The sequence below is a fragment of the Stigmatopora nigra genome, chromosome 6 (genome assembly GCF_051989575.1).
Source record: "Stigmatopora nigra isolate UIUO_SnigA chromosome 6, RoL_Snig_1.1, whole genome shotgun sequence".
NCBI lineage: Eukaryota > Metazoa > Chordata > Actinopteri > Syngnathiformes > Syngnathidae > Stigmatopora > Stigmatopora nigra.
Window position 1 is genome coordinate 4,328,297 of NC_135513.1, and position 27,106 is coordinate 4,355,402.

Sequence of the window (27,106 nt, forward strand, 5' to 3'; positions counted from 1 at the left end):
ACATTGAGCAGAAACAACATTTTCTTGATGAATTAATAATGAGCAAAACCTGGCTAATCTGTTGGATTGACAGTCTGGTCATGTCATAAGAAACCACAGAATTATAAATGAAGCATTTCGAAACAGGGTATAAGTAGAAATTCAGTAATATATTGAGGTCAGAAAATGTATCCTTTGCTTGTCATTTTTTAAACAAGTTTAGTGTTGGAATTTTATAACTAAACAATTGTCTTTGCACATACTATAATCCTTTAATTTTCAGATTGGCATGGAAAAACCACAAAGTTAACTGTATACATTGCTTTGATGTGCACCGGATAAATTGTAACGCCTGTAACATTATGCTGCAATTGGCTTGAAATGAGTGTCTGACAAATCAAGATAGGCTTTGAAAATGACTACTTAAGTAATGTATATTCCCTCAATAGGCAACATGCATGCACAATTTGAAATACTGTGTCACTTGTGCTTTCAGATGCAAACCGAGAAGAAAAATAGCAGAGGAAGACAGCTTGAAAAAGCACTGATATTACTAATGGAATGGGGGGGAAAACACACACCCACAAAAAAAAAACTCAGGGACACAGTAGGTGACTTCTGAGAGATTTTTCTTGTACACGTTGTACAACAACAGGTGCAGTAAAGCGGTTTTACAATAGTGGTCTTTACTCCGATTTTTTAAAGGATGTGGATCTGCAACACTTTTACATTATGTATAATAGCTTCTTCCAAGATAGCCACTTGACAAATTTCCATTTATCATGTGCAATATTATGACAGAATTACAATATAAACACTGAATGTGTGTTCATCTTTGCTGATATATCTAGGGATTGAGAATAGGAACATATGCACATACAGAATCATCATTTTGGAGGTCACATGTCTGCTGAAAATGTTCACAGCATCTTCCTCTTCTCAAACTCCTAAAAAACAACAGGGAAGACAGTCAGAAGGGATTTTTTTTATATTTGTGTTCATATTGTACAGCTCTTTTGAAAAGGTGGGGGGGTCAGGCTTCTAGAGAAGTGAGCTAGTTTATATTTTTCCCTAGAGTGGACCTCACATGTCTGCTTGTTCACAAGCCAGTTGCTACCATGAAAAATTGCAAATGATTTTGGACAGCTCACGCTAGCCACAATCCAAAAAATGTTGCTTGGTAAAACTGAAAAACCAAAAGCACATGACTATGAATGAGAATCAATATGTTGAGCCATTTAAAAAAGGCTGTAACTATTTACATAATCTGTATGGCACGTCACACACCTTCGGAAACTTCTCTTCCACATAGCGAGGGGCGGCAAGTTGATGCAAATGCCATTTATCAGCACTGCAGAACAAACAAGGACTCGATGCATTTCACATTCCAATGAGGTTTGGAGATTTTCTAAAGGTATACTGCCATCCTGAGGAAGTGTTGAGTGAGTGTTTGAAAATCCCCCTTTGGAAAGCTTATTTAAGCCTCTCGTTGTGGAAACGGGCAAATGCATTAAGAAACCTTTTGTTAGATCAACATGGGAGTTGTGCTTGATTGCAAATAGCTACTTTAACAAGGCGATGGCAAAGCTCAGTCATTTGGGACAAGGCGTTTAAAAGGCATTTTGGGGCCGAAAATAATAAACCAAGGTTGGACTCAAATGCTTGAGTGGGCTACAATGGTGGAATAAATAAATAAATGAAAAAGGAGGGGGTGGAGATTGCGACTCCAAAACTGTTGCCAGATAATGCCTATGATTGACATAAGCGAGAAGGTGTATGGAAAGAAGTGAAGGAGAGGAATGGCAAGCACTCGAGCACCTGCGCCGTAATGTGTGATGGCAGCTGCTGAATGCATCGCAGATATATGAAAGGTAATTGACTCGAGCAAGAGTTTGTGTACTAGCTATTGTAATTTTGAAAGCAAAGTTACAAAGGTTGTAATTTTCTTGCATTTTAATGGTCGTTTTTGGATATCGTTACAGAATCAGGTATTGCAAATTCCAAAAGCGATCGCAGTAAATGTGCATTGACTTGAAACAATGTCATAAACTAACAAGTAGTGAAGTATGAATTGTATAAATAAATGAATCTTGGGAAAAATATCTCAATGACAATTTAAAATATCGTCCGAGACAAGAAAACCTTCAATCAGCTGACTGCACTCCCTTACATTCTTGTGTTCTTTTTCCAGACATCAGTACTCAAATGTATAACTTGAGAAACACCACCATAAGAAACATCTCATTCTCAAGTGCTATATCAATCCTTTTGTGTCTCCCTATTCAGACGCCAAATAGCTGCGATCAATGTGACTGTAATCAGGCAGGACTTTTTGGGCTATTAAATTTGCCCCACTTCCCAGAGAGTGTAGCTCTCAAAATAACTACCTAAGGAGGCTCCACCTGTTTCAAATGTCCCCATGGTGGCAGTTTTCACTTCAACAACAGCTTGGTAGCAAAAATGCACATCGTCACACCGTGTTTTATTTGCAATGGGTTGATTCTCAATGGCCGATGCATTTTCAAACAACTAATTCAGTCTATGTAACTGTTGGTATGTCAGTGACACACACAATGAAGCCTTTGTATGTGCTTATGTTACAATGCAAAAATAGCTTGCAGGATCAATAGTTAATACAGAAACATGTTCTTCATCACTATACGCAAGGATTATGAATTTTATCTTTAGAGATGGGGAAGTAAATGCGTGTAAATCACCACCCGCTTCAGTATAGTCAGCAGTAGTAATTTAACGATGATATGACGAATGACTATAATACACGCATGCAACTTTTTACACATCCTATTAACAACGCTTCTCCTGAGATGAAATGAAATAAGGACACAGTGCCTTAACTCACTGTAGGTCAAACATGCATTAAAATATTCTGACCATCTTTATCATATATTAAAAATTCTATGTTATATTCTCACTTAAGAGGTTATTAATATACAGTGGTCACTCTACCCATGAAATTCATTGGTTTCAGAAGTGGTTTTGTAACTTGCATTTTTCGTAAGTAGAATCATATTTTACAAAAATTAGCATAGTTCATTCCACGATATTTAATACTAGGTTTTATTTGCTCATCTACGCCAATGTTTCCTACCCACTGTGCCGCGGCACATTGGTGTGATGTGAACAATGGTCAGGGGTACCGTGGGAAATTGGAAGAAGTCATACAATGTCATATTCAGAGAGGAAAAAAAAGTCTATGAAAATAACGAGATTAAAATTTAATTATTACAAGGTCAAAAGCGAAATATGATGACTGTTAAATTATAAATTATACTATTACAAGATTCAAATTGTGAAACAGTCATTTTCTTGCTTATTTTTCTCTAACGAACCAGTTGGTTTTTGTTTGGTTTCGAGGGCATCAACTTTTGGAGATACATAATGTCTGTGTGTGCACAACTTCTTTTTGGAGTATTACTAGGAGATTTAAGTGATATTTTGAGATAAGTCATAAAATCATGCAATTGAAAACATTACATTACTTATTTTGCATAACTCAAACTGGAAGTTGTTCAGGGTCCATAGACATCAACTTTAGTGAGATTAAGTCAGTGTGAAAAATTCGATTTCTGAATCATTTTGGGGATTTATGTTAATCCTGCTGATAAAAACTTTGTTGAGAATGACTATTGTTAATATAGGCGAAATAGTTTTTAGATGGTGGTGTCCCTAAAGATTTTTTAAATGTAGCTCAAAAAAGGTTGGAAAACACTGATCTACCCTATGGAGATGACAGCTTTCATTTTAAACTAAGACTCACCTTGAACATAGTGCTGCCCAGCTGAGCAGGGGACATGCTGACCACAACTCCAGCTGACTGCAGGGCAGCAATTTTCTCTTTGGCGCCTCCTTTCCCACCAGCAATGATAGCACCAGCGTGACCCATCCTTCGCCCAGGAGGGGCAGTTAGTCCAGCGATGAAGGACACCACTGGCTTGGCATTAGCACCCTGCACACATTCGTGGAGAAAAATAGTGATGTTGAGCAGGTGAGGTTGAAAGACCTACTAAAAGGATAATCATCTCATTTCATTCAAAGTGTAAGGACTTTAACAAAGCATTGTAATGGCACAGTCATAGACGGGACGGAAATAAAACTAAGAAAAGGGTGCATAAATCAGGGAAACTTGTTTTTCTCTACCTGCATTTTATTCATTCATTACAAATTAAATAACCCATGCCCTCCCATTACAAAATCCTGATGATAAGGCAGGCGTCTTCGTCTCAGCCCGCATTATTAAAACAAAGGGTCAATCAAGCAGTTTAATTGCATGGGCTGGTGGATGACCAGATAAAGGCCAAGGCGCCTGCCATCTCAAATCATTTCATTTCTGAGATGATAATTAGTCATGCAGACGCTGATTAGCTCAGCGCCTGTCTGTCTATACTGCTTGGTCTTTTGATGGATGTTGCACTCAACAATTTAGATGATTTCCAAGGTGAGGAGAAATAATAAATCCTCTATCGCAATATCTTAGATGGAATGAGGTACTGAGTGGGTATGGAATAAAGTAGCAGTTTGAATAATAACTAAGAATAGGATTGTTTGTTTTTATTTTAACCTTGAGGTCTAGCTTGGGAGGTTTTTGTCTCATGTCCTGGGTAAGCAGGCGAGACCATGGGAAGGACCCAAGTGCAAAGAAACAGGGGGCAAGGCAGGGTGGTGGTAATGAGACAATGAGGTACAAGTGGGTGACACAAGAGGAAGCCGATTGGTAGACACACACAAGGAGCAGGCCACAAAAGGTGAAAGCAATAGATCAGCAAGACAAGACACACTAAGCCTTTGTCCATACATAGCAGGGTCCTTTTTCAAAAAAGGACTTTTTCTACAGTTTTGCTTATCATCCATCCACAAAACGCATATTTTTTGGCAATAAAATTGAATGTTTCAAAAAATTATGCCAACGCAAAGACTTGAAAATTTTGCATTTGATGCATCAGTATATGAACATTAATAACCGGTACTTTTGTCATAGTTGCATTCTCGGTGGAAGTCTGACATTTATTCTAGCTCAGTCTTAATGTAGCTAACATTACTATGCAACGTTGTTTCACCAAAATTACAAAAGGGTTTATGTGAGCTTGGGGGAGACAAGCATGGATAAAAGCCGTGAGGCTGAAAGAGGATGAAAGAAATATCACTAAACCTTCATGGAAGCTCAGGTGAAAAGATACTCATGCAAATTATCATATGGTTATCCTGCATAAGACCTTATTTCTGAATTGAGGAATCCAGAAAACACCCACCAATGCGTGGCAAACCTTTAATACAAGTGACTTTTAATACCTAATTATGTTGGCAGGCACAGGAAGGAAAAAAAATCTATACCCAATGAGCCTTGTAATATGCCCTGCATTATAAAATCTGACAGCAAAACCAAGAGGAACGTGCAAGGTCGCTTTCCAGAATGTTTTGCTATTGACAGAATAGTTCTGACTTCAGAGATGAAAATCAATAAATATTCAAGATCTTTCCCCTGCAATTAAAAAAACAAATCTATTTATATAAATTCACTGAGTAAAGCATTTTAAATAATTTTCATCTGTACAATAACAATCCCACGTTTTAGTGTGGCGACCTGCTTCACCATTATTATCATCAGTTATGAGTCTTATGTTTTGGGGCATATAGACCTGAGCTCAGATCTAAAAAGGTGAATTGCTGCCATCCACTGTCAATCATGCCTCATTAACATTATTTCCAGGTTCAAAATATCAACATAAAGCATCAGTCTCCTGCATCCATCCCCATGGAAAACAGAAACAAAGAAAATTAAACATGAGAACCAGTCTTGTGACTTCTCTAGGAGAACTTTGCACTTTTTTCCAAGCTCTTGCTTGTTATATATTAACTGTGGCTTGCCATTAACAATTTCTATTTGTCCTTATTCAAAAGGGAAGAATGGAGAAAGAACAGAAACAAACAATAAAAAGAGAGAAATTGTTCTCTTGTGAAGCTTGCACGGAGATTTGCATGCATTTGAGTCACTGACGGTAAAACAAATCAATTTCCCAGGTTGAGTGCTCTATTAACGCACAAGAACAACAGAAACAAAGCCCATGCCCACATGCACTGAGAAACCAGCCAAAGAGCAGGTCTGGTCTGTGTCTAAAATGCCAAATGCAATTTCTTCCTACACATGTGATTCATTTGCAGTTCTATACCGCCACAAAAGTCACTCTGCACACCGAGATGGCACATTTGTAGAACCTACCCCATGAGAATATCGTTCGTAAAATCTATCTACTGTGCCACGCTTCATCTTGGTCATGTTAATCACATAGACTCGCAGACAAAAGAGAGCAGGCCCGAGGCTGTGATTAAATGAAACACTTTTTTAGATCACATCATAGTTTTGACTCAGGCTGTACTGTATGTTCAAATTGCAGAATATTGTTGAATATGCAACTTAGTTTACAAAATCTTCCAAATCAAGGCCACTCCTCCACTACAAGATTTTGTACGAAAAAAAAATCCAACACATCAACAAGGGCTGGCTCTAGAGGTGACGGTGTAGTTCCCTTCAAAAAGAGTACATTCGGCCAAAGCACCTTCCTGTCTGTGTCTTACATACCTGGAACTGAATACCAATTAACATATGTCAACTCCTGTCTCTGAACCTCTTCGCCAATCATCCTAAAGCCTGGCTGTTAGAGGAACAAAATTGCAATCACAACGCCGTCTAAAACTGTGCTACGTGTGTGTGTGTGTCTGGTATGCGTCATTGTTTATCTTCAACCTACACAAGGGACTAGAGATGAAAATTAGCCCTCAGCTACAATCTTACATATTTACATATATATGTTAATTAACATGAATATAGATATGTTCAACATATCAACTTGATATGTTCATTATAATGTGCAGTGCCTTATTAAATAAAAAAAATCAAACTTAAAACTAAACTCAATGAAGGGTAAGAGAGTTAAAACATTGGGGTCTCTTACATCGTTGTGTTGTTTAAGATACTCTGCTGCATTCTCCTCTGCATTGCCTCCAATTTCCCCAATCAGGATGATACCCTCCGTCTTGGGATCCTGCAGGAAGACCTCCAAGCAATCTATGAAGTTTGTACCGTTGAACGGATCCCCGCCAATACCTATGCGGGAGACAAAGCAAATGTGTTGTGTACCCATGATTCTCTCAGGAGCACCAGTGTGAATATTTGAGGATCACATGGCAGCACAGTCTGAGAACGGAATGCAAATCAGGCAAAACGAAGTTTAAGCTTGATACGGTCTGATCATCACAGCGGCAGCGAGCTCTTTCATGGCTTCTCTATGGGGATTTGTGAAAACAATTGAGCGCAGCCGGAATTGCTTCTGGTGAGCAAACGAAATATTAATAGATGGATTTACTTTGAGCATGGTTTTTGTGTAATCTACATCTCAAGTGTATTTCTTTATTCTGCCTCATCAGGCGGTGCCTGCTTTTGTTTTAAATGACTTCAGAAAGTATAGAGACCTCTAGTTTTTGAAGGGTACTGTACCACTATTGAATTTAAATTTCATAGGATTCCCAATATTGTGTTTATATTTCCTATCATGAGGGTAGTGAGCATTTAAGTGCTTTAAACTATGGCATCTGTCGACCATTTGGTAAACTGAAAGCAGTCTAAATGTTTAATTTTCTAACATTAGCAACAGGTTTGGTAATCTTAACATCTTTAGAGAGAATTTCACATACTGTTCAATTAAAATATCTTAAACTGACTATGTGCAAATTATGTATGATTTCTGGGTGTTTTTAAAGAGCACAAACCTATTTTGTTGGACTATAAGCAAAACACATTTTTCACTGATCAAAGCCATAAATAAATCATTACAATAATATAAATTAAATTAATTACCTCCCCACCCCATAAAAAAAGTACAATAAAGTTAACATTGAAAGAACAAATGATTTACTCAGTCTTTTCCAAGTGTTTCAGAATGGATTGAAAGCAACAAATGGTGGAAGTTATTTAAAAGAAAGAATGGAATGAAGGATTTTTTTTCTTAATGTGTTTCAAGGTTAATTTGTACACTTCATAAAACTCAATTACTTAAAATCTTCATTTCTCTCATTGACAGTTTAGAGGTAAGTTTAAGTCGGAGGCAAAAATCTTAGTTACACAAAGAATACTGGAAGAAAAAAAAGTTAGTTTCAGTTTAATTAGATGATTTGGATCTGATTTTGAGGAGGCACTCAATAACATTTGCCAAAATGATTTCCTTTCACTACCAAAAGTGCATGAAAGGCTGTTCTAAAAGGCTTTCTACTATAAGATTATAGCTCCAGAAGTTCAATGATCATGGGCAAAAGTCAACATTGGTTTGTTTAACGGATGCGCAGCGCTTATAAGAAGCAAAAGTTATGAACAATAATTAAAAATAACATTACCAACAACAAGTATGACAGCAATATTAAAAATTGGAACAGTGTTAATTTGCTGCAGCGCTGCAGGTCAGTCAGACTTTAAAGATTCTGTCGCAGTACCACCAATAAACCACCTTTAATAAACTCTACCCCATTAAACTCCATTGCAGCAGTGGCCTTTATGAAGCCAGACTGGAGGACACTACATAATTAAAATGTCAAAATCATAATGAACCCAGGTTGTTTTTGTGTTATTTTGGGTGTTACACTTCAGCTGTTGGTTGGCAGATAAATTGGCCAAAAGATTTTGTACGCATAAAATAAATATTTGTCTTAGTCGTAAATAACACTTAAATCTGGCAAACGATGACATGTTAAATGGGTTCCAATGAGTTTCTGGAGTCCCTTTTTATATATATACAAAACTGAAGTGGTGTGAAAAAATGGTTAGACCTTAATACATCAGAGAAAGCCTTACTGTGATCTTACCGATGCAGAGAGACTGACCAAGGCCAACTTGAGTAGTTTGGTGCACAGCCTCATATGTCAGAGTTCCTGATCTAGACACAATGCCTGAAAAGAATAAAATAGACTGAGAAAATTGAAAATATAGCATATACAGTAGCATTGAAACTGACCATGTTTTTCCCAGCAAGTTTTTTTTCCCAAATGATTTTTGCTTAGGCTCATGAAATTGAACTTTTAAAATTGTAAAATACTGGAAAATTTACCGATCCTTCCTTTTTTGTGAATGTGACCAGGCATGATCCCAATCTTGCATTCTCCAGGCTAAAAAAAATAAAAGTTTAAACAACCTCATGGTTACTTGAAGAGAAAAAAAACACTTCCAAAATACAACTTTAGTTCAACATTTTGTCACTTCTGATTCGCTTCATCAATTACTGTCAGGATGGCAATAAATAAATAAATAAGCACACTGTCACAATTGTCTGTGTTTTGTATGTAAATGTTAAAGCCGTACGAGTGTGTGTAACAAGGATTGACAATTTGAAGGGGAAAAATGCAATTATGTAAATGTTCTATTTCATATGATGGGCAGATATTAAGAACATAGTGTATTTTGGCCTGATGAACATTTTAGTGATCCATGTTTTGGACGGCAGTTCATTTTTATTTCAGTGTGCCAGGTTTTGTTAGAATTAAAATGAGAAAATTGGCAAACTAGTTGGAACAGTGAACTTAGATTAAACTGTTCAATTAAGAAGCATGAAATAAACTTCCCCAACACTACTTACATTAATGACTCCTGGGCAATTGGGGCCGATGAGACGAGTGGTACTCTGGCGCAGGAGTCTATGCTTCACTTTCACCATGTCCTGCTGGGGGATGCCCTCAGTAATGCACACTATCAAGGGAATCTCAGCATCAATGGCCTCAATGATTGCAGCTGCAGCAAATGGAGGGGGCACATATATCACAGTGGCATCAGCTCCTGTGCCTTCCTTTGCCTGGAATAGGGAAAACAATTTAGCGTTATGAAAAATGTCAACAGTCAGGCTGTTAAACACTGCCACCTAACGCTTATATTGAAAATGTGACTGAAATAATTGTTTGTCTCCAAAAGCTGCTGTGAACCTTCTAATAAGTAGAAAGGTAATCCATACTGACCTCCTTGACTGAGTTGAAGACAGGCAGGCCAAGATGACTTTTACCCCCCTTGCCTGGAGACACTCCTCCGACCAGCTGTGATCCATAGTCCAGAGACTGTTGACTGTGAAATGTCCCCTAGGCAGAAATAAGTTGTTGTGTGGGTGAATTAAGATCAGTTACTCTTCAATTTGTTCAAGAAAAAATATTGACATTAGAAAAAATGTATACAGTGGTACCTCTACATACAAGCACCTCTACATACAAGCACCTCTACATACAAGCACCTCTACATACAAGCACCTCTACATACAAGCACCTCTACATACAAGCACCTCTACATACGAGCAGCTCCAGATACGAGTAAAATTTCGAGCGAATAATTATCTCTAGATAAGAGAAAAATTTCGAGATCCGAGAAAGCCAGGTGGCCAAGATATTAGAGGCTGTTTATCATTGTAGCGCACTGTCTTTTTGGCTGCATATCTTTCGTGTATAACAGATACCTATGAGCACTGGGTGGAGCGTTGCATTTTTTTCTTCTTCAGTGTTTTGTTCTGTCACCCAACGCGAATGCCGGAGCGATCGCTAATACGAGCAGTGTAGTATATTACTTCTCATTGACTGCTCATGAGAACACCAAGGGCTTTTTCCCCCGCAACTCCTTGTGTAATATCTCTGGCCACAACTCTACCTCTTTGTAACGTCTCTGCGAGCACTGAGCATTCATATAATTTTGTCAATCTGATTTAACTAAATTAAAATTGGCATTAGTGGGAAAAGTGAATGACATTGGCAACACCATAACAACAGTAGACTTTTCACTTATAATAGAAACTAAGCCTGTCTCAAGTAGGCTGTGTATTAGCTAGAGATATCAAACAATTGTTTTGATTGTGAAAATAAACATGGAGAACGGCTTGCAATGACGATTAAGATAGATGTTTTTCTTCTAGCCATTGTAAATTTGCACATCTGACGGGAGGAAATTAATTTTCAGCCTGAGAAATCCCATCGGACATTTGTCTATTATCACGGAGGATGCCGAGACAATGTAGTATAGCAAAGGGTCATAGTCTGGAAAAGAGGATAAATTAATAATATGCAACGATCTCATTAGGAGGAATTACAATCTTTGAATGAGCACGTCCATTGAAATGCAATATACTTCTCTCTTTTGTGAAAAGCTTTGCTGCCCCCACCCCCTCTTCAGCACCCCTATCCTTTTCCAGCAAATTGGACAATAAATTTGAAGAATGGTTTGCTTATTAAGCTAGAACACAAAATGTGGTCTCAATATCCCCGGCTCATTTCTCATCCTTTTCTAATTACCTGAAGTGTTCACTGGAACCATTTTATTATGTTGAGGGCAATATGGTGTAGAAAAACTTGGCTAAGTAGAAAGGGGAATATAAATCTGAAAAGATTCACATTTCTGGACTGTCTAACACATTTGCCAAGTTTTGATGTTCTGCTTGCGTATATAATGTTTAGAGTTTATCCAAGTTCTTTTTACTGACTGAAATATAGAATTAGTTTGATTTGTATTTGTATATTGGCAGCTGTCTTTTATATGTTGGAGTAAATTTTATTTCTGCTTTCATGGTTATTATTAAATGCAAAACATGGTGCACGAAATAAGGTCTCACTGGATTTTGCCACATGTCACGTTTTGGAAAAAAAATGTGATCAATATATATCTTTTTTGTTTATTTTGCATGCATTTCTAGCTATGTCCTTAGCTATTTTTAGAACTCTACCACACAACAAAATGGCACCTGTTAGTTAAACATACAGAAGAGGCCATTACTGGAAATTTGCAAGAATGTATTACAATTTAAAGGTTGCTTCCTACTTAAAATATGTTGTGGAAGAAAAAAAAACTTGAAGGCTTGGTTAGGCATCCAATCACATTCTTACATGTCTCATATGTACATAATGTAAACACATTTTGGATGGTAAAAAGACGTTTTCAAAACAAACCTGCTTTCCTGTGAAACCTTGACAGATGACCTTACTGTTCTTGGTAATGTATAAATTCTGTCTTGTTCCTGTATAACAGTGCCTGACGCCACTTTGCTGCACTGTACCAAGAAAAGAAACAACTCAAATCACAACACATCATTTGCAATTTTCAACCAACAAACGTTTTCTACCAGCACAAACTAACAAATTGTAACTAAATTTAACTAAGGATTGCGTGCAATACAATTGGCTGGATTAGATTAAGTAGTTTAGATTAATTCTCTATGTACGAGTATGGGGGAAAAGGGTGTTAGCAAATTAAAGTTATTGAATGCTTAAAATGGAATGGGCACTAACATATAAATGTATAGATTTTTAATTTAGAAAACGGTCTTAATTCTAGGGACATTTTAAAGTATCAGATGTGAACATAGAGTAGCACTCAAGAGTGAACTTTGGTCTACTCAGAGTCAATGGTAATGTACAAAGATCACTTGTAAACTCCAAAAGGTGATCATAAAGCTAGGATAGCTAATGTCATACAGTTTGCAAGGATGCTTTCTTGGAATGCAAGCTAATTCACTCGCAGATCGTGCATCACAGAATTAATAAGCATGGTGGGGCACATTATGCTTTGTGCAGGAATGCATATGTCAAAAGCTAAAAGTTACTGAGCGTCCAGTAAACATCACATTTCATTTACGACGTTAGGGACGCTAACGTGGCTCCTAGCATGCTAACTGTCAAACAACACGATGTGCCAATCTTAGCAAAAAAATAAATAACTATACAACGGGCAATCTATGCAGTTCTACAACAATCAAAACGGTAATCGTATTATGAGGAATACTTACAAAGCAGCCTGGCAAACAACCTGCAGTGTGACATGTTGGGTCATTCACCAATGACACTGGAGGCTCAGGACCTCAAACAGAGATTCGAGCTCCCATGAATATTCCTTTTTACAATTGCAACAATTTTATTAACATCAACAAAAATATAAGTTGTTATGATATATAGACCTAAGTGTTTCTTTTCAATCAATACTACTCGCACACTAATTTGGAGTCGATATCTAAAGTTAAATAGAAACATATATGTTCAGGCATAAAATCGGCCTCACCATTTAGCCAGTCACTAAAGTATTATGGGTGTTGTAGTGTTAATAAATCAACAATTGTAAAAATCCAACACTAGAGGGCGCAACAGCAAAGCAAATAAAGCATGCATCGCAACAGATTTGTGAGTAAATTTGAGGATAAATCTATCCACCCTTATCTTTCATCTTTTGTTTTGATTTTTTTAAACACGTTGCAATATGTTGATGAACAGATCTGGACCTAATCAGGATAGTTTAAAAAACAAACTAGGTAATATTTCCGATGTTCATGAAGGAACCATTTAGCACCACCTTCATACTGCCATCCAATAAATAGCCACCAACTCCTCGGATGTTGATTGGTTAAACAGGTTGAGTTTAGGGGTATTCACAACAGTATTAACGCACTTTTTATAGCGTCTCCCAAATATTGTAGTAGAACTGCATACCGGTAAGCGTTTGAACTGAGTAAAAAGCGCAATCATTTAAGACGCAAAGGGACCATTCAAGTCCAACACCAAAGTTACTGCACAGAAAGCTTTAAGATGGTTTTAGAAACTATTTCCAGGATAATAAAAATTCAACTCCCAGCATATCTAAAGAAGCTCCCTCTTCCGGATACAATCGGCGGATTTGTAAGGTTGACAGGTGAATAAACGATAGATCCAGTACTGTAGGCTGAATGTCTTTCCGCATGACTTATTTTTTGTTATTTATTTTTTTGCAAATCAAGACTTGTTTTCTTTCTGCAAGCGCATAAGTCGATTACACTTCCAAAAAAAGTCCAAGTCAGTCACTGCAATGCCAGTATTAATGCAGATCTAACTAAACTATGTATTTAGGGTTGTGTTATTAATGATTCATAATTGCATTACTCCTATAACTTGATGTATTACTGTTGTGCACTTTGCATTCTCCAAAAACATATTTGTGCATGATAATCATTTTTCCTGAAATTTGTGGACACAATTCCACGTAAATTTCACTGGCAATGCAAATCAGTGCATTCATTAAGTTGTAGCCTACCAACAGCAATGGTTAGTTGATCCTCAAACTTACCATGAATAGTATTAAAATCACGAGAACAATAGTTTCTGGAATAAAGTTAAAATCAAAGATGATCTTTGAGTTAAAGATTTTGACAAGGAAAGTGTCACCTTTTTAACTTTGTGCATCCTTGTGTCCATAGTGTCCGAATGGCTGCGATTGCTGCCTCTTTTGGGCATCTTGGCTCTACTGGGCTACATGACCATCCGGCCCTTCTTCCCCAAGAAGAAAAAGCAAAGAGACTGTCTGATCAACCTAAAGATTCAGAAGGAGAATCCTAAAGTGGTTAATGAGATAGACATTGAGGACTTTAATAGTGCCAACGTATGCTACTGCCGTTGTTGGCGCTCCAAAACCGTAAGTCAGTTTTTCGGTCTAAAACATCTTGAAATGGATGACGTTCAAGTCATAAGTCAAAGAAAATAGTGGCAACAAAATATCCTACATTAACTATTTGAATCTGAGGGTGGATAGTTGACTTTAAGTGCCAGTTTAGGGATTTGTTAGTTTATGTATTCACCCAAAATCAGCTAGAATATTCTCTAACTCCTTGTGATCCTCTTGAGAAGCCTGTAGACAATGCAAATCCTAATTATCTCTAAAATATACAGTATCTAAGTTACAATCCTAGAATATGAGGATTTGTTTGAGCAGTCGACTAACAACATGAACATGTTTCCTCTTTTTAAGTTTCCTGTTTGTGACAAGTCGCACTTAAAGCACAACGAACTGACTGGAGACAATGTGGGACCACTCATACTCAAGAAGAAGATTCTATAATACTTAGACCACACCTACTGGGAGAATCCACTTTCTTCAGTATTCACATTTATTTTGTAATCCATTTTTATTTGCATGTGCAATTGAAAAATGTAGTTTCATGCAGTAATGTGTTGACAAAGAAATGATTTGCCTTTTTGTGTGGTTTCAGCAGCTTCATTTACACCTGTAAATTAGTCTCTAAGGAACCCTCAATAAATCATTTGAAACCATTTTGAGTGTGCAATAACACAAATGTAATAACTTGTATGTAATGATACATAAGAGTTCATGTAAAACTTTTAGTTAAATACTAGCACCATAATACATTAGATGTATGTTTAAATACTTTTTTCCACCAATGTCAATAGAAGAACTAACAGAGCCAACATTTTAAAAAAAACTTAATTTATTAAAGGTTTTGTAACTCAGTTCCATATATTTTTCAATACTCTAATACTGCAACATCTTCAAAGCCCATAAAATAACAGTACACACATTTTTCTTATAAATAAAAGTAGCAAAATGTAGTAAAAATAACATACACACAAGATTGTTTCTACCACTGCATGTAGTTAATTTTAAAAGAAAATTAAAGATGCATGTCTTACCCTATATACATTTTCCTGAGTTTTTATACATTTTGATAAAAAATAGTACTTAAAAATGTGACAGACGCTCATAAAAAATATACTACTGCTCATTTTACTACTAGTTTTATGATTAGCCATTTTGTGTTATTTCAAAGTTTTCCCCTGCATGATGATATTAAAAAATAAATAAATAATGTTTGATGTCCTTTTATTGGGTCATCCACAATTTGGCAAGCTTTGCCATCGATGGTAGCTTTCAACATTATCGATATAGTTTAATACATATTCATTGTTGTAAACAACAAATATGCATTTCCATGGGAATTTTTGAAGTCACCCTTTGTAAATTGCCTAGTTTGGCTTTAAAAATAATGAATCTGTTTAAAATACGTAGAGCCCATTCATGAAACTATTTCACTGAATTATAATAAACATTGACTAAAAACAAAAAGTACCTCGAGTATTCGATGTACGTAACATGTTCCAGTGTAGGTCAGTCATTGGATATAACCTGTGGCTAAAAATATAAAGTCATTCATCGCCCCTGTAGTGTTGAGAACAGACAGCCAGACCAGGCCACTCAGTGGCTAAATGACAGCTGACATATTCAACATGTCATTTGGGTTATTTTGTTTGAAATGAAAACTGATTTGAAGGTTCTCTTAAGAATAAATATAGAAATAGATGTTTAGCAGTGAGGATAGTCCACGGTGCCTCCTTGAGACTTATATTACAGAGTGCTTTCGTAGGTAACTGGTGTTTCATTGTCCTCGTCGCCTGCAGATGTGCCTGTGGGAGATGCAGAGGTAGCAGAAGCAATGGTTTTTAGTGTGTTCCAATAAACTTCATGTGGTCTGTGAGAAACCTGAATTCGATCGAGATTATTGCGCAAAGAAAGGTTGATTCCTGTAGTCATCCATGACAAATGTGGCGGAAATATGTCTGCTTTTTAAAGTGAAGATTATTTGAATTTCAAATGACCTTAATGGGAAATGAAAAATGTCTACAATCCAGTGTGTTTTCATTCTGTCATCAGCAGTTTCTATTGGGAATTCAGGTATTTTGCAAGATGAAGTGGTTGAGTTGTTCTTTTCTGACATAAACTATTCTCCTGAGTTGACATTGTTAGAGATTTAAGTACTCTACATGTTGCAAATACAGGAAGACAGGAGGTAGCATCTGGTTTAGTAGAACATTTCTCACAGACATTACGTACGTACCTAAGACTCACTCACCACAGGCTGAGTTCTTTGGTTTCCGCAGCAGGCATGGTCCACACAGGCCTATGATAAGGGCTCCTGCTGGTGCCGTTAGAAGGATGGAAAGCACAGCCACAGTCAGCACGTCCATGCCGTATTTCTGCATCTGCTTGTCTTCCCTTGTCCTGGCCATGTCCAAAGCTGTGGAGCCAATGGCTGCCTGGTGATGTATTAAAAAATATTCATTGTCTATTCATACAGTTTGTCATTCACCAACCAAAATAGGCTTAATTTAAAGTCCCAAACTCTCCACAACTGTTTCCCACCAACTCATGTGCTCCGTGCTGGAGTACTTAAAGTTTTATACTTCATTAGTTTTAATTATGCCAAGGCAAACTGCTACAAAATGATTTTATTTCAAAATTTCAGTACTTATGGATGTGCGTAAGTCAGTATAATGGATTGTTGAACAGCTTTTGAAAAGATTCAATTATTTAATTAGTGGAAAAAGTGGTGACAGTGGGACTTTTTTCACCTTAGAAAAAGTCTACCTGCACAGTGGCTTTGGGCATCCAGGCCAAGGCAATGAACAGCTTTTCCCGAATATTAAAGCCAGCGAATAACACGCAAACGTAGGTAAAAAGGAGTCGAACCACCAAGGCAATGAGTAGAGAAGCTATACCAAGACCTGCAAAAGAAAACATAGGGTAAGACAGTCTTGTCACAGTCGATTGGCCCTTATAAAGTAATCTTTTGTATCCCTTCATGCAATAATGTCTGGACGGACTTACCAACTACGTTTCTGTCCAACTCTGACACTCGTATCTCTGCTCCAATCAAGCCAAACAACAGTGGTTGAAACACATCCCAGGCCCAGCCCACTACCTCTTCCACACGTGCCTTAACATAGACATACAGAGGGTATAATGTTATAACGTTCCAGCTGCTTACTAGAAATATTCCTCCACAGTCACAAATGTCCATAAAATACTCAAACTGGTTTACCTTTTCTAAACCCCATCCAAGACCAGCAAGAAATGCCAATACTAGAGTGCAGAGGCCACCGGAACCAGGAAAGCCAGCCACACCGCTGCCAAACACCGCAAAGACAGACAATCCAAGTACCAGAAAGGAACGTTTCATCACCAAGTGTTTCTACAAGGGAAAAAAAACAACTAGTGAATACAAATGTTATGTTTTCAGCCTCATTTTGGACAGGACGTTTTTTTCTGAATACTGTTCTTATGAACTGATCATTCTAATTTCTTAGTTTAGTAAAAATCAAAGTGTAGGTATGTTGCAAGGTAGTAAATATCAACCTGGTCGAGGCTGGGGAAGTACTGGATGAGGAAACCAAGAAGAATCCCAGCAACCAAGCCCCCGCCCACCTCCAGCACACCTCTCAAGATGTTGTACCATGTGGAACCTAAAAGAAAAAAAAATGTAATAATAATCTATTTATGCATCTCAGAATTCATTAAATTGCAAGTTTGTTTTATCCTTCTACTTTACCTGTAGCAAAAGCCACACCCAAGCATGTGGTGAAGCCTGTTATAGCAAGGATGTCATCAAAGCTGCCAGCTGCCATTAACACTGTGGGAATTCCCTGCTCCACACCATAACCATCCTTTTGCAGAAGCAACATGGAGGGTACCACGACTGCCGGAGACACGGCGCCAAGTACAAAGCTGCAAAGTGAACGAGATGGTCCCATTTTTCTAACTTTTTCAGGAAAGCAGGGTGAAAGAAAGAAAAGAGACATCATAAAACATTTACCCAAGGATGAAGCCCCACACCCAGGGTAAACCCATTAGGAAGTGGGAGAGCAGGGCAATAGTGCAAGCCTCAATGATGCAAGGCCCCACTGCCACACGCAAACACACTGATTTCAGCTTCCGCAAAGCCTGGAAAAACAAAAGCAAAAAGGTTCAAATAAAGCACAATTAATTTGTTTTGAGGAAAAACAGTCATTAAAAGCATTAGGTTGTGGAAAAGACAACCCTCATGCAGTACTTGATAGTCACATTAAAAAATAAAACAATAAAAAAAATCATGTTCTACATCTCTGAACCCAAATGGCTGCTTTAAAAATAAACTTCTACTTACTGAAGGATCTAAACCCAAACCGGCTCTGGCTAGGATGACCGCTAGTGCAATGTTCCTGAGGGAGGCGGACCACTTGAAGTTAATGTACACACCATCTGTTATTACTGGGATATTTCTTAGTGTGAACCCCATGAGCAGCATACCTGCAAGAGGAAAGAAGATACAGCTTACTATTTAATCCTCCCACGGTGTTCATGTTCAAAAGTTGTTGTTGAAGCTTCAGTCTCAGGGTCAACAATTAAACTGTATAGTAACCACAATTGAATAACAGAGCAAAAATGCAGTACAAGAGATGAAAAAAACAATATTGTTTTCGATGGACTAAAAATGCAATCCATCTACTCTAAAACAACAAGTATTTTGTCTTATTGTTTCTTTTCCTACCAAGAAGTGGAGGAAATGGTGGAAGTCTGGGCAGCCGGATCAGAGCTACTAATTTGCCACCAATGACAGCACAGATGAATAGCACCGTAATCCCAAACAGGTTACCACCTGGAAGACATTCGTCCTCTGTGACGGACCAAACCACTCCAAACAGCACTGCGGCCAGGAGGACTGAAGAAGATACAAGAAAATAGACATAAACAATAGCACTTCTTAAAACTGGGGGATTAAAGATATCAAGAGTTGGAGCCCACTAAGCCTCAAGGGATCCTGTTGGTGACTTACCTTTAGTAATGACAGAAGCCACAAGGCCTCGAGGAGGACAAGGGCAAAATCGGTGTAGCAGGGGACAGCAGACGAGGGGCGGTTCTGTATTGGTGCCAGCATCCACCACAGGGTGGCGTGGAAGAAAATAGGTTGTTTCTTCTGTAACATTTGGACTGGAACAACGCCGTACCACTACCTGTATCTGGTTGACACTAAGGTGCTGGGGACGAGAGTCAGAGGGCATGGAATAAAACATCAACGTTCACATTTCATGATGGTCTATGAAAATTGTAACATAATTTAGATGTGACACAGTAAAATACTGCATGCTGAGAGCCAGGAAATAAACAATACGCTGGTTGCACACCCTAAATTAGTCCTAGGTATAAGTGTAAGCATGAATAGTTGTTCGTCTTCGTGTGCCCTCTGATTAGCTGGCCACCAATTCAGGGTGTGCCCTGCCTGGTGCCCATAGTTTGCTGGGATAGGCTCCAGCACCCCCTGCGACCCTTGAGGATAGGTGATGCAGAAAATGAATGCATTAAAGTTAAGCCTACCTCTACATGGTTTGCTGATGGCAAAAGAATTCTGTCAGGCAGCGGACTTGGTGCGGGACTGGGTGCAGGACTTGGTACAGGACTTGGCGCGGGACTTGGTGCAGGACTTGGCTCTGGAGTACAAGGTTTGGACCGGTTTTCCTCCATGGTCATTATCTACAGTGTATCTGCCCCACTCTCTTATCACATAATATTTAGATGTGCAGGGTAGCTGGCCATGGATGGAACAGTTCTAAGAAGCTGTCAAATGTGTCAAATTCCAATAACACAGAAAGGAAAAAAGTTGGATTATGTAGTGGAAAATACTGAACAAATGCTCAAATGTCCAATGCATCATAAGCAAATTTCTAGTGGTAAAGTTGTGCTTTTGGAAATGTATGAATAAATGAAGGAAAAGTGTCAAAGATCACATGGAACAATGTTGTGACATCCACGCGCTGGTGGCACTGACAAAAACAGTTGGTTAATCCAATATTGTCAAGAGACCACACTAATCGATGCTTATATGCTTGGCCATATGGCACGTCGAGCAGTGGAAGTAGGGGAACGTGGATTTTCCTTCCGAAATCCGCCTTCCTTGTTTACAGAACATAACCTATGCTAACATGTTTTGTTTGAAACAACCGGATCTGTCTTTGGGGGAATGGGTTAATAGTGAGAGCGTGCAAGCCTACGTAGTACCTGAACTGCTAAACGCTAAACACCTAGCTTTACATTATTTCCTCATTTTGAGGGAATCCACACCCTTTGGTTCAAAACGTGCCTATAGATCTTTTATCGGACATTGCCCTACTATATAAATCGTTTCGATAGCTTTGGTTTGGAATCACGATTTTAACATGGTAGCATTAGTAACTGTGTTTGTTTTAGCAACAATTGGAACCAATAAGGTATTAGCTTGACGTCAAATATCAAGCAGACAAATTGTACATTATTATTCACAATTCTTATTAGGTCAAAGTGCACCTAGATCAACAGTCATTGAGGTATAATTTCCAGCAAAATACCAGAGTTGAAATTAAATTTTACAGCAGATTCGCCTACTGTCAGAAAGGTGTCAATCAAATTCCTATTGTAGATAAAATCGTAACTAGTTCTAAATCCATTCATATTAAAAGCAGAAAATGCACTTACCTTAGACCTGAAACATTGTCAAAGCTTTAGAAACAACGTTGCCAGCCTTTCTGGCAGGTTGGCTTGGAGGGGAATGGCAATAAGAGGGATTAGTGATGTCCATCCAGTCTCTTCTTTGTGGCATTGCTTGCTACAACTTTAGGAGGGGGACGTGAAGTACACACATTTAGTATACATGCAATATGATTCATAAATATTTATCAGAATTGTTTTAAAAAAATAAATTGTGATTTGCTTTTCATTCAATATTGCACACATTGTGTTTATTATTCTGATACTAGAGTAACTTGATTTGTCTGTATAATTTCATGTGTTTTGCCTCTTGCAAAATCTCATTCATCAAAAAATTGTATGATGGTAAATTTATCAGTCTTCAAGCTTGCATGATGCTCTTTAAAGCCTCCAACCTCCATCGATGATTTGCTCTGTGCCAGTCACATATGCCGACTGAGGATGAGCACAAAAAACACATTTAAAACATTACAGTGAAATCTGATTAGAATATTCCAAATAATCCATCAATGAGTCTAAACTTTAAATAAAAACTAGAATTTCCTTTTTCCCCAGACACTCGGTTACCTCTAATGAATAGAGGATAGTCTGTAGAAACGTCAGGTTAAAAAGATGTTAAAGGGGAATTAAATTCTAGTATTTATTGTAAATACTAAAACAGTAAGTCCCAGTAAACATGAGCCTTCCTACATAGTTTGTCAACAAAATTAGGTCTTGTTTTTGAGAAACTAAATATTTTGTGTGCACTTTATAATTACTGTAAAGTAGTGTTTGTGGAGTGTGATGATCTTAAACTGTTGCAGAGGTGCATTCAAGGACAGAAGCCCACCTCATCTGAGGCTAGGTACACACAAAGGTCTGCCACCTCTTCAGCTGTGCACATCCGGCCTGTTTTCTGCCTGGCCATGAAATCCTTATAAGCCTGTGAAGAAGGAATAAAGTGTGCAGTGCCATGTACAGTATCTACATCAGATCATTAGAATAAAATAGAGAGAAAAAACAAATATACAAAATAAAATAAATACCTTTTCTGGGTCAGGTTGAGCTTGTATCCGACCCCTCAGTGATGGAGTGTCCACAGTACCTGAGGGGGGAAAAATCATCACAGGCTTCCTGATTCATGTATTGCAGTTACTTCCCAAAAAAGGAAACAAACTTTCTGTTACAGTGTGTCTTCAGACAAGCTGTGAAAGCCCTTTTCACACAGCACAGTGTTCCAAAATACCTCACTTTAATACATACACTATTATCTGTCAGTAAAAAAACATTAACCATTTATAATCTTAAAGTGGAGGTTTATTTTTTAAGTTTTTTTTTTTGTTTGACTGCATGTCTTAGACTTACCAGGGCAAACACAATTGCATCGAATGCCTTGCTCAATGAAATCGGCCGCTATGGATTTGGTGAGGCCAATCACGGCCGCCTTGGAAGTGCTATACACACACCGGTTCACCACACCTGTGTCAAGGAAACATATGTCACACATGCACGCGCCCGCAAAGCTGGTATCTGGCATAAGAGGATTAACATAGTCATACAGCAGTGCCTTAATGTCCCTTTAAATAAGCATTTGTTCCACAAGTGGATCTAAAGCAGATTCACCTTTTATGCTTGATGCAACTGAGGCCATGTTAATGATGTTGCCAGACTTTCTTGCCAACATCTGCAATTACAACATGAATCACATGATTAATTGTTATTTTTTTGGGGCAAAACAGCATTTCATAAGTGTTAGCTTTGGGGCATGTACATAATATAAATATCATAAATATCCAATTTTAATTTGGTCATTCTATGCACATCAGTGTTTTGGTAGTTGCTGCCCATCATGTGACAAAGACAATTACCCTTCATAAATAAGCATATGTGAGTAAATTTACAGCTGCACTGGAACATAGTCAAGTGGATTACACCTTTAGTGATGAGGGCAAAGGTCACCTTTGGAAGAAAAGCTCTGCACATGAGATACATGCTTCGGATGTTCACGTCCATGGTAAAATCCCAGTCTGCCTCATTACAGTCCAAGATGGAGCCATGGTGAACAAACCTATTAAAGCACATGTATTTCAAAAATATAAATAACATATCTATCCTCATTCAGTATGAGAAGCACATAGCTCATATAAAAAAAAAAGTTTTATATTTCCATTTTGTAGATGTCAAAAGGGTGTCCTTGAATGTTACAAATCTTAACAAGCTTCAATGTGACAATCTGACATTTGTTAAGGGGATTTAGCAAAGGTCAAGGGAAGGTTAAACCTTAAAGTGTAGGGATTTCGGATACATAGTAACGTAGGAGACAGATACATGAACACAACAGTCTGATGCCTGCAGGAATGAAACTATAATAAAGCTACTTCTATTTAATGTCACTTTTTAATAGCGTGACTGTTTTATTTTGTTTTCATGCGCAAGGGGATTTGCTGGCTACCAGGCCAATGTCTACTTTATTACACCAGTGGTGTAATAATAGAACAAGCACATCACTAGCCAAATAAGCATTCTATTTACTGAAAGCATCAATCATTAAAATGTAGGTTGTTAAAGACTGTTTGTTCCATTTGGAAAACTAGAGAATTTTTTTTGTGATACTATAAAGAGTGAAAATACCCAGCAACATTGAAAAGAACGTCTATGTGGTCATGTTCCTTAGCCAGGGCCTCCACTTGGTCCTTTTTGGTCACATCCACCACCTTGGTTGTAATCCCTGTTCAAAATGAGATAAAACAAGATGATAAAACATTTTTGACGCAAGTCACAAGGGGTTTGCAAGTGCAAAACCCCCTGGTGATGGGAGAGAAATGGCACCGTTATGTATGCAAATATTCATTACAGTATTTTACCAGCAGGTGGCAATATTAGATCTTGCTGGGCAGCCTACCTTGAACACCATCCAGTTCCTTAAGCTTCTCCTCATTGATATCTGTTGCAGTGACCTGAGCCCCCTCTTTAGCAAAAGCCTGGCAATTTTAAAAGACAATTAGATGATACAATATTGCTTTATATCTTGAATAGAATTGACCTATATTGAGAATAACTTTTTCAAACTTCTGTGACATGTAGACTTCTTCCAAGCTCTACAGAATCACAATTTGCGTTTCTTTTTTTACAACAAAGCCATTCAAACAATAAAACAGATGTCATACACTAAAAATGTTATTCTTACATCATGATAATACTTTGGTGTAATGGTGTAATGAAACATTGGTACTGCTAGAAGTTTTGTTTCAAAGTTCTGTCATTTATACACATGAAAAAATGTACTGATGGATACATAAATTATTACTTGAAATGGTTTGCTCAATGTATGCTATGTAATGAGACAACATTAATGTTTGTTGCTGTAGAAACAACATTGTCTGAAGTACATCCTATTAAATAAACATTTCAAAGTGATAATGTGGAACATATCAGTGGGAAATACTAATCAAATCTCATTACTATTGCAGCGGCACGTCCAATCCCCTGCGCAGCGGCAGACAACACAATCACTTTCCCATCTAAGCGGCCCATGGTGAACTGCTTTCAGCTGCTATATGAAAACAGAAGCACAAAAAATAAGAGGTCTGTTTTGTTAAAAAAAAATGAAAGCACTGTTTTCATGCTGTCAAACTGTTACTATGTGGAGTTCAAACTCATTTTGAAACTCCATTTTAGTGTTTGTTTTTTTGTTTTAAAAGTGTGATGAAAACAGAACTATGGGTGGAATTTAAATTGTGATAGGAATGCACTAGTATAGCACAATAATAAATGGCAAAAATCACGAAGGCCAAGATTATTAAGGCAGCAAAAAGATTCAGCTGTGACTTATGACACCATGATATAATAATATAAAATTCACTGCTGATTTGCTAATATTTAAAGGAGCAATATATCGGATTTTCAATTCAATTATTCAATTAAATAGACATTCAAAAGAAAAATACTTCTAGCAGAATTCAATGTTCCTATTTTTCCACCATCAGCCAATTACAAGATCAGTTATTTTTAATTTTCCAGTCATAATAATAATAATAATTTGGAATATACACACACTTGGTATGAGTAATCCAATGTTGTTTAGCATCAATTTCACAGGGCAAAAATAGCATCTTTAGTGTAAGTCAAAAGTTGAAATGGATGGAGTTATAAATCATATTCGTGAAACGTGAGATATTATTTGCCAGGGTGCTGATGGGTTTTTGAGAAAATTACTGGTGCACAGTGTTCGATTGCCTGAAGCAAAGATAGCGTTTTTTATGCGTGCACACACGTCTGCATATGGTAAATGCAAAGTACTAAATAGATGACAGTATGAATTTAACCTCCATATTAACAGCGATTCGGTTGTTATTTCCACTTCTGTCATTAAAAAAGGTCATTGAATATGTTAGTCCTATAACTTGCTCCCGGAGGAAATGCTTATGTGAAATTTTTGAATTTACAACAAGCATATGATGCATTTTTACAGCTACATTTACATACAAATGTGGCCAAATCGGACAGAAAGTTAATACATTAAGGTTTAAAAACTCACCTTGCAAAGCAAAACAAATCCAACAATTTCACGCACTGAGACACAGTGCCCACGTGATCGTATGATTGAGTTACTATTGGCTTTTAACCCGGAAGTACACTTCTAATATAGAAAGTAAATATTCTAAGATTATATTATTATAATTTATTTGTTTTTTCCATTTGTCCATTCAGGCATTTTTTTTTTTTGTATATTTATTATTTAGAAAAAAACTGAAATAATATATATACTGAAATATATATATATATATATATATATATATATATATATATATATATATATATATATATATATATATATATATATATATATATATATATATATATATATATATATATATATATATATATATATATATATATATATATATATATATATATATATATATATATATATATATATATATATATATATATATATGTATGTATGTATGTATGTATGTATGTATGTATGTATGTATATATATATATACATATATATATATATATATATATATATATATATATATATATATATATATATATATATATATATATATATATATATATATATATATATATATATATATATATATATATATATATATATATATATATATATATATATATATATATATATATATATATATATATATATATATATATATATATATATATATATATATATATATATATATATATATATATATATATATATATATATATATATATATATATATATATATATATATATATATATATATATATATATACTATTAAACATGTGGGTATCAATACAATTAGAAGCGTGTATGGGGATGAAATTAAAAACTGAATCTTTTAAAATAATCATAATGTAAAGAATAAGCAGAATTATTAATAATTACAATAGCTATGCATATGCAGGGTGTTTGAAACATTTTTCACGTGGGCAAATAACACTGTAGAGGCCATGGTAAAAAAAATTTCTTTACCATGCTTGTCCATCACTTTGGTATTAGAGATGTCGAATTTGACCTACACAGGTCAGTCTAATGAAATGTGCATGAGCTATTTGGTGAAAAGCTCAACACCTCATTATTGTGGACATCAAAGATGAGTCGTGTTGGGATTCTGTGTGCTGTACCTTTCTCTTTAGAGAAACACTTCAATCAGTGGACACCAAATGACAATACAAATGACGTCAGTCTAATGAGAATTTGTCCATTTAGGTGCCCATACATTGAAATGTTTCAAAGATCAAAAGAAATGATTTACTTGCAAAGTATTCATGTTTGAAAAAGACCAATGGTTTGTTTTTCAGTACCTCCTGCTGTATAATCAATGCAGCATAATATTTGCAGAACACAAAAGGCACCATGGGGCGGAAAAATGAATTCTTGACACCAGCACTAGTGAGATATGAACTTTATGCCTGCAGAGTATGTATTGTAACCTGCTGGTTTACCTTTCTAAACAATTGGAAACCTTTTCCAATCATACCAAGACAATCCTTTGAAAATCCAAATATGTGACAAACTATAG

The 27,106-nt window shown here is 36.7% G+C and overlaps 4 protein-coding genes across 5 annotated transcripts; 1 reads left to right on the plus strand and 3 right to left on the minus strand.

Annotated features, from left to right (window-relative positions):
• Positions 1-591: 591 nt before the first annotated feature.
• Positions 592-12,953, minus strand: suclg1 (succinate-CoA ligase GDP/ADP-forming subunit alph). The gene is made up of 9 exons (XM_077718683.1): positions 12,786-12,953; positions 11,950-12,050; positions 9,988-10,104; positions 9,615-9,827; positions 9,090-9,147; positions 8,848-8,931; positions 6,948-7,099; positions 3,758-3,946; positions 592-926 (listed from the first exon to the last, which is right to left on the minus strand). The coding sequence occupies exons 1-9, from the start codon at positions 12,817-12,819 to the stop codon at positions 900-902; spliced, it is 975 nt and encodes a 324-aa protein (XP_077574809.1). The 5' UTR covers positions 12,820-12,953; the 3' UTR covers positions 592-899.
• Positions 12,954-13,416: 463 nt separating this feature from the next.
• Positions 13,417-15,069, plus strand: cisd2 (CDGSH iron sulfur domain 2). Its single transcript, XM_077718686.1, has 3 exons — positions 13,417-13,678; positions 14,220-14,434; positions 14,768-15,069. The coding sequence occupies exons 1-3, from the start codon at positions 13,576-13,578 to the stop codon at positions 14,855-14,857; spliced, it is 408 nt and encodes a 135-aa protein (XP_077574812.1). The 5' UTR covers positions 13,417-13,575; the 3' UTR covers positions 14,858-15,069.
• A 158-nt stretch (positions 15,070-15,227) lies between these two features.
• LOC144197938 (sodium/hydrogen exchanger 9B2) lies at positions 15,228-21,224 on the minus strand. 2 transcript variants are annotated; one of them, XM_077718682.1, is made up of 13 exons: positions 21,077-21,224; positions 19,943-20,182; positions 19,404-19,605; positions 19,119-19,289; positions 18,735-18,877; positions 18,405-18,532; positions 18,141-18,316; positions 17,948-18,054; positions 17,634-17,783; positions 17,420-17,528; positions 17,180-17,316; positions 16,650-16,848; positions 15,228-16,218 (listed from the first exon to the last, which is right to left on the minus strand). In XM_077718682.1, the coding sequence occupies exons 2-12, from the start codon at positions 20,093-20,095 to the stop codon at positions 16,657-16,659; spliced, it is 1,668 nt and encodes a 555-aa protein (XP_077574808.1). In that variant the 5' UTR covers positions 20,096-20,182; positions 21,077-21,224; the 3' UTR covers positions 15,228-16,218; positions 16,650-16,656. The 2 variants fall into 2 exon arrangements, with proteins under 2 accessions (XP_077574808.1, XP_077574807.1); XM_077718681.1 differs by having other exon boundaries at positions 16,665-16,848; positions 21,077-21,223.
• Positions 21,225-21,324: 100 nt separating this feature from the next.
• bdh2 (3-hydroxybutyrate dehydrogenase, type 2) lies at positions 21,325-24,646 on the minus strand. The gene is made up of 9 exons (XM_077718685.1): positions 24,530-24,646; positions 23,970-24,048; positions 23,699-23,795; positions 23,027-23,135; positions 22,691-22,751; positions 22,433-22,546; positions 22,114-22,172; positions 21,918-22,010; positions 21,325-21,523 (listed from the first exon to the last, which is right to left on the minus strand). Exons 1-9 carry the CDS (start codon positions 24,599-24,601, stop codon positions 21,470-21,472), a joined length of 738 nt encoding a protein of 245 aa, XP_077574811.1. The 5' UTR covers positions 24,602-24,646; the 3' UTR covers positions 21,325-21,469.
• Between the last annotated feature and the right edge of the window lie 2,460 nt (positions 24,647-27,106).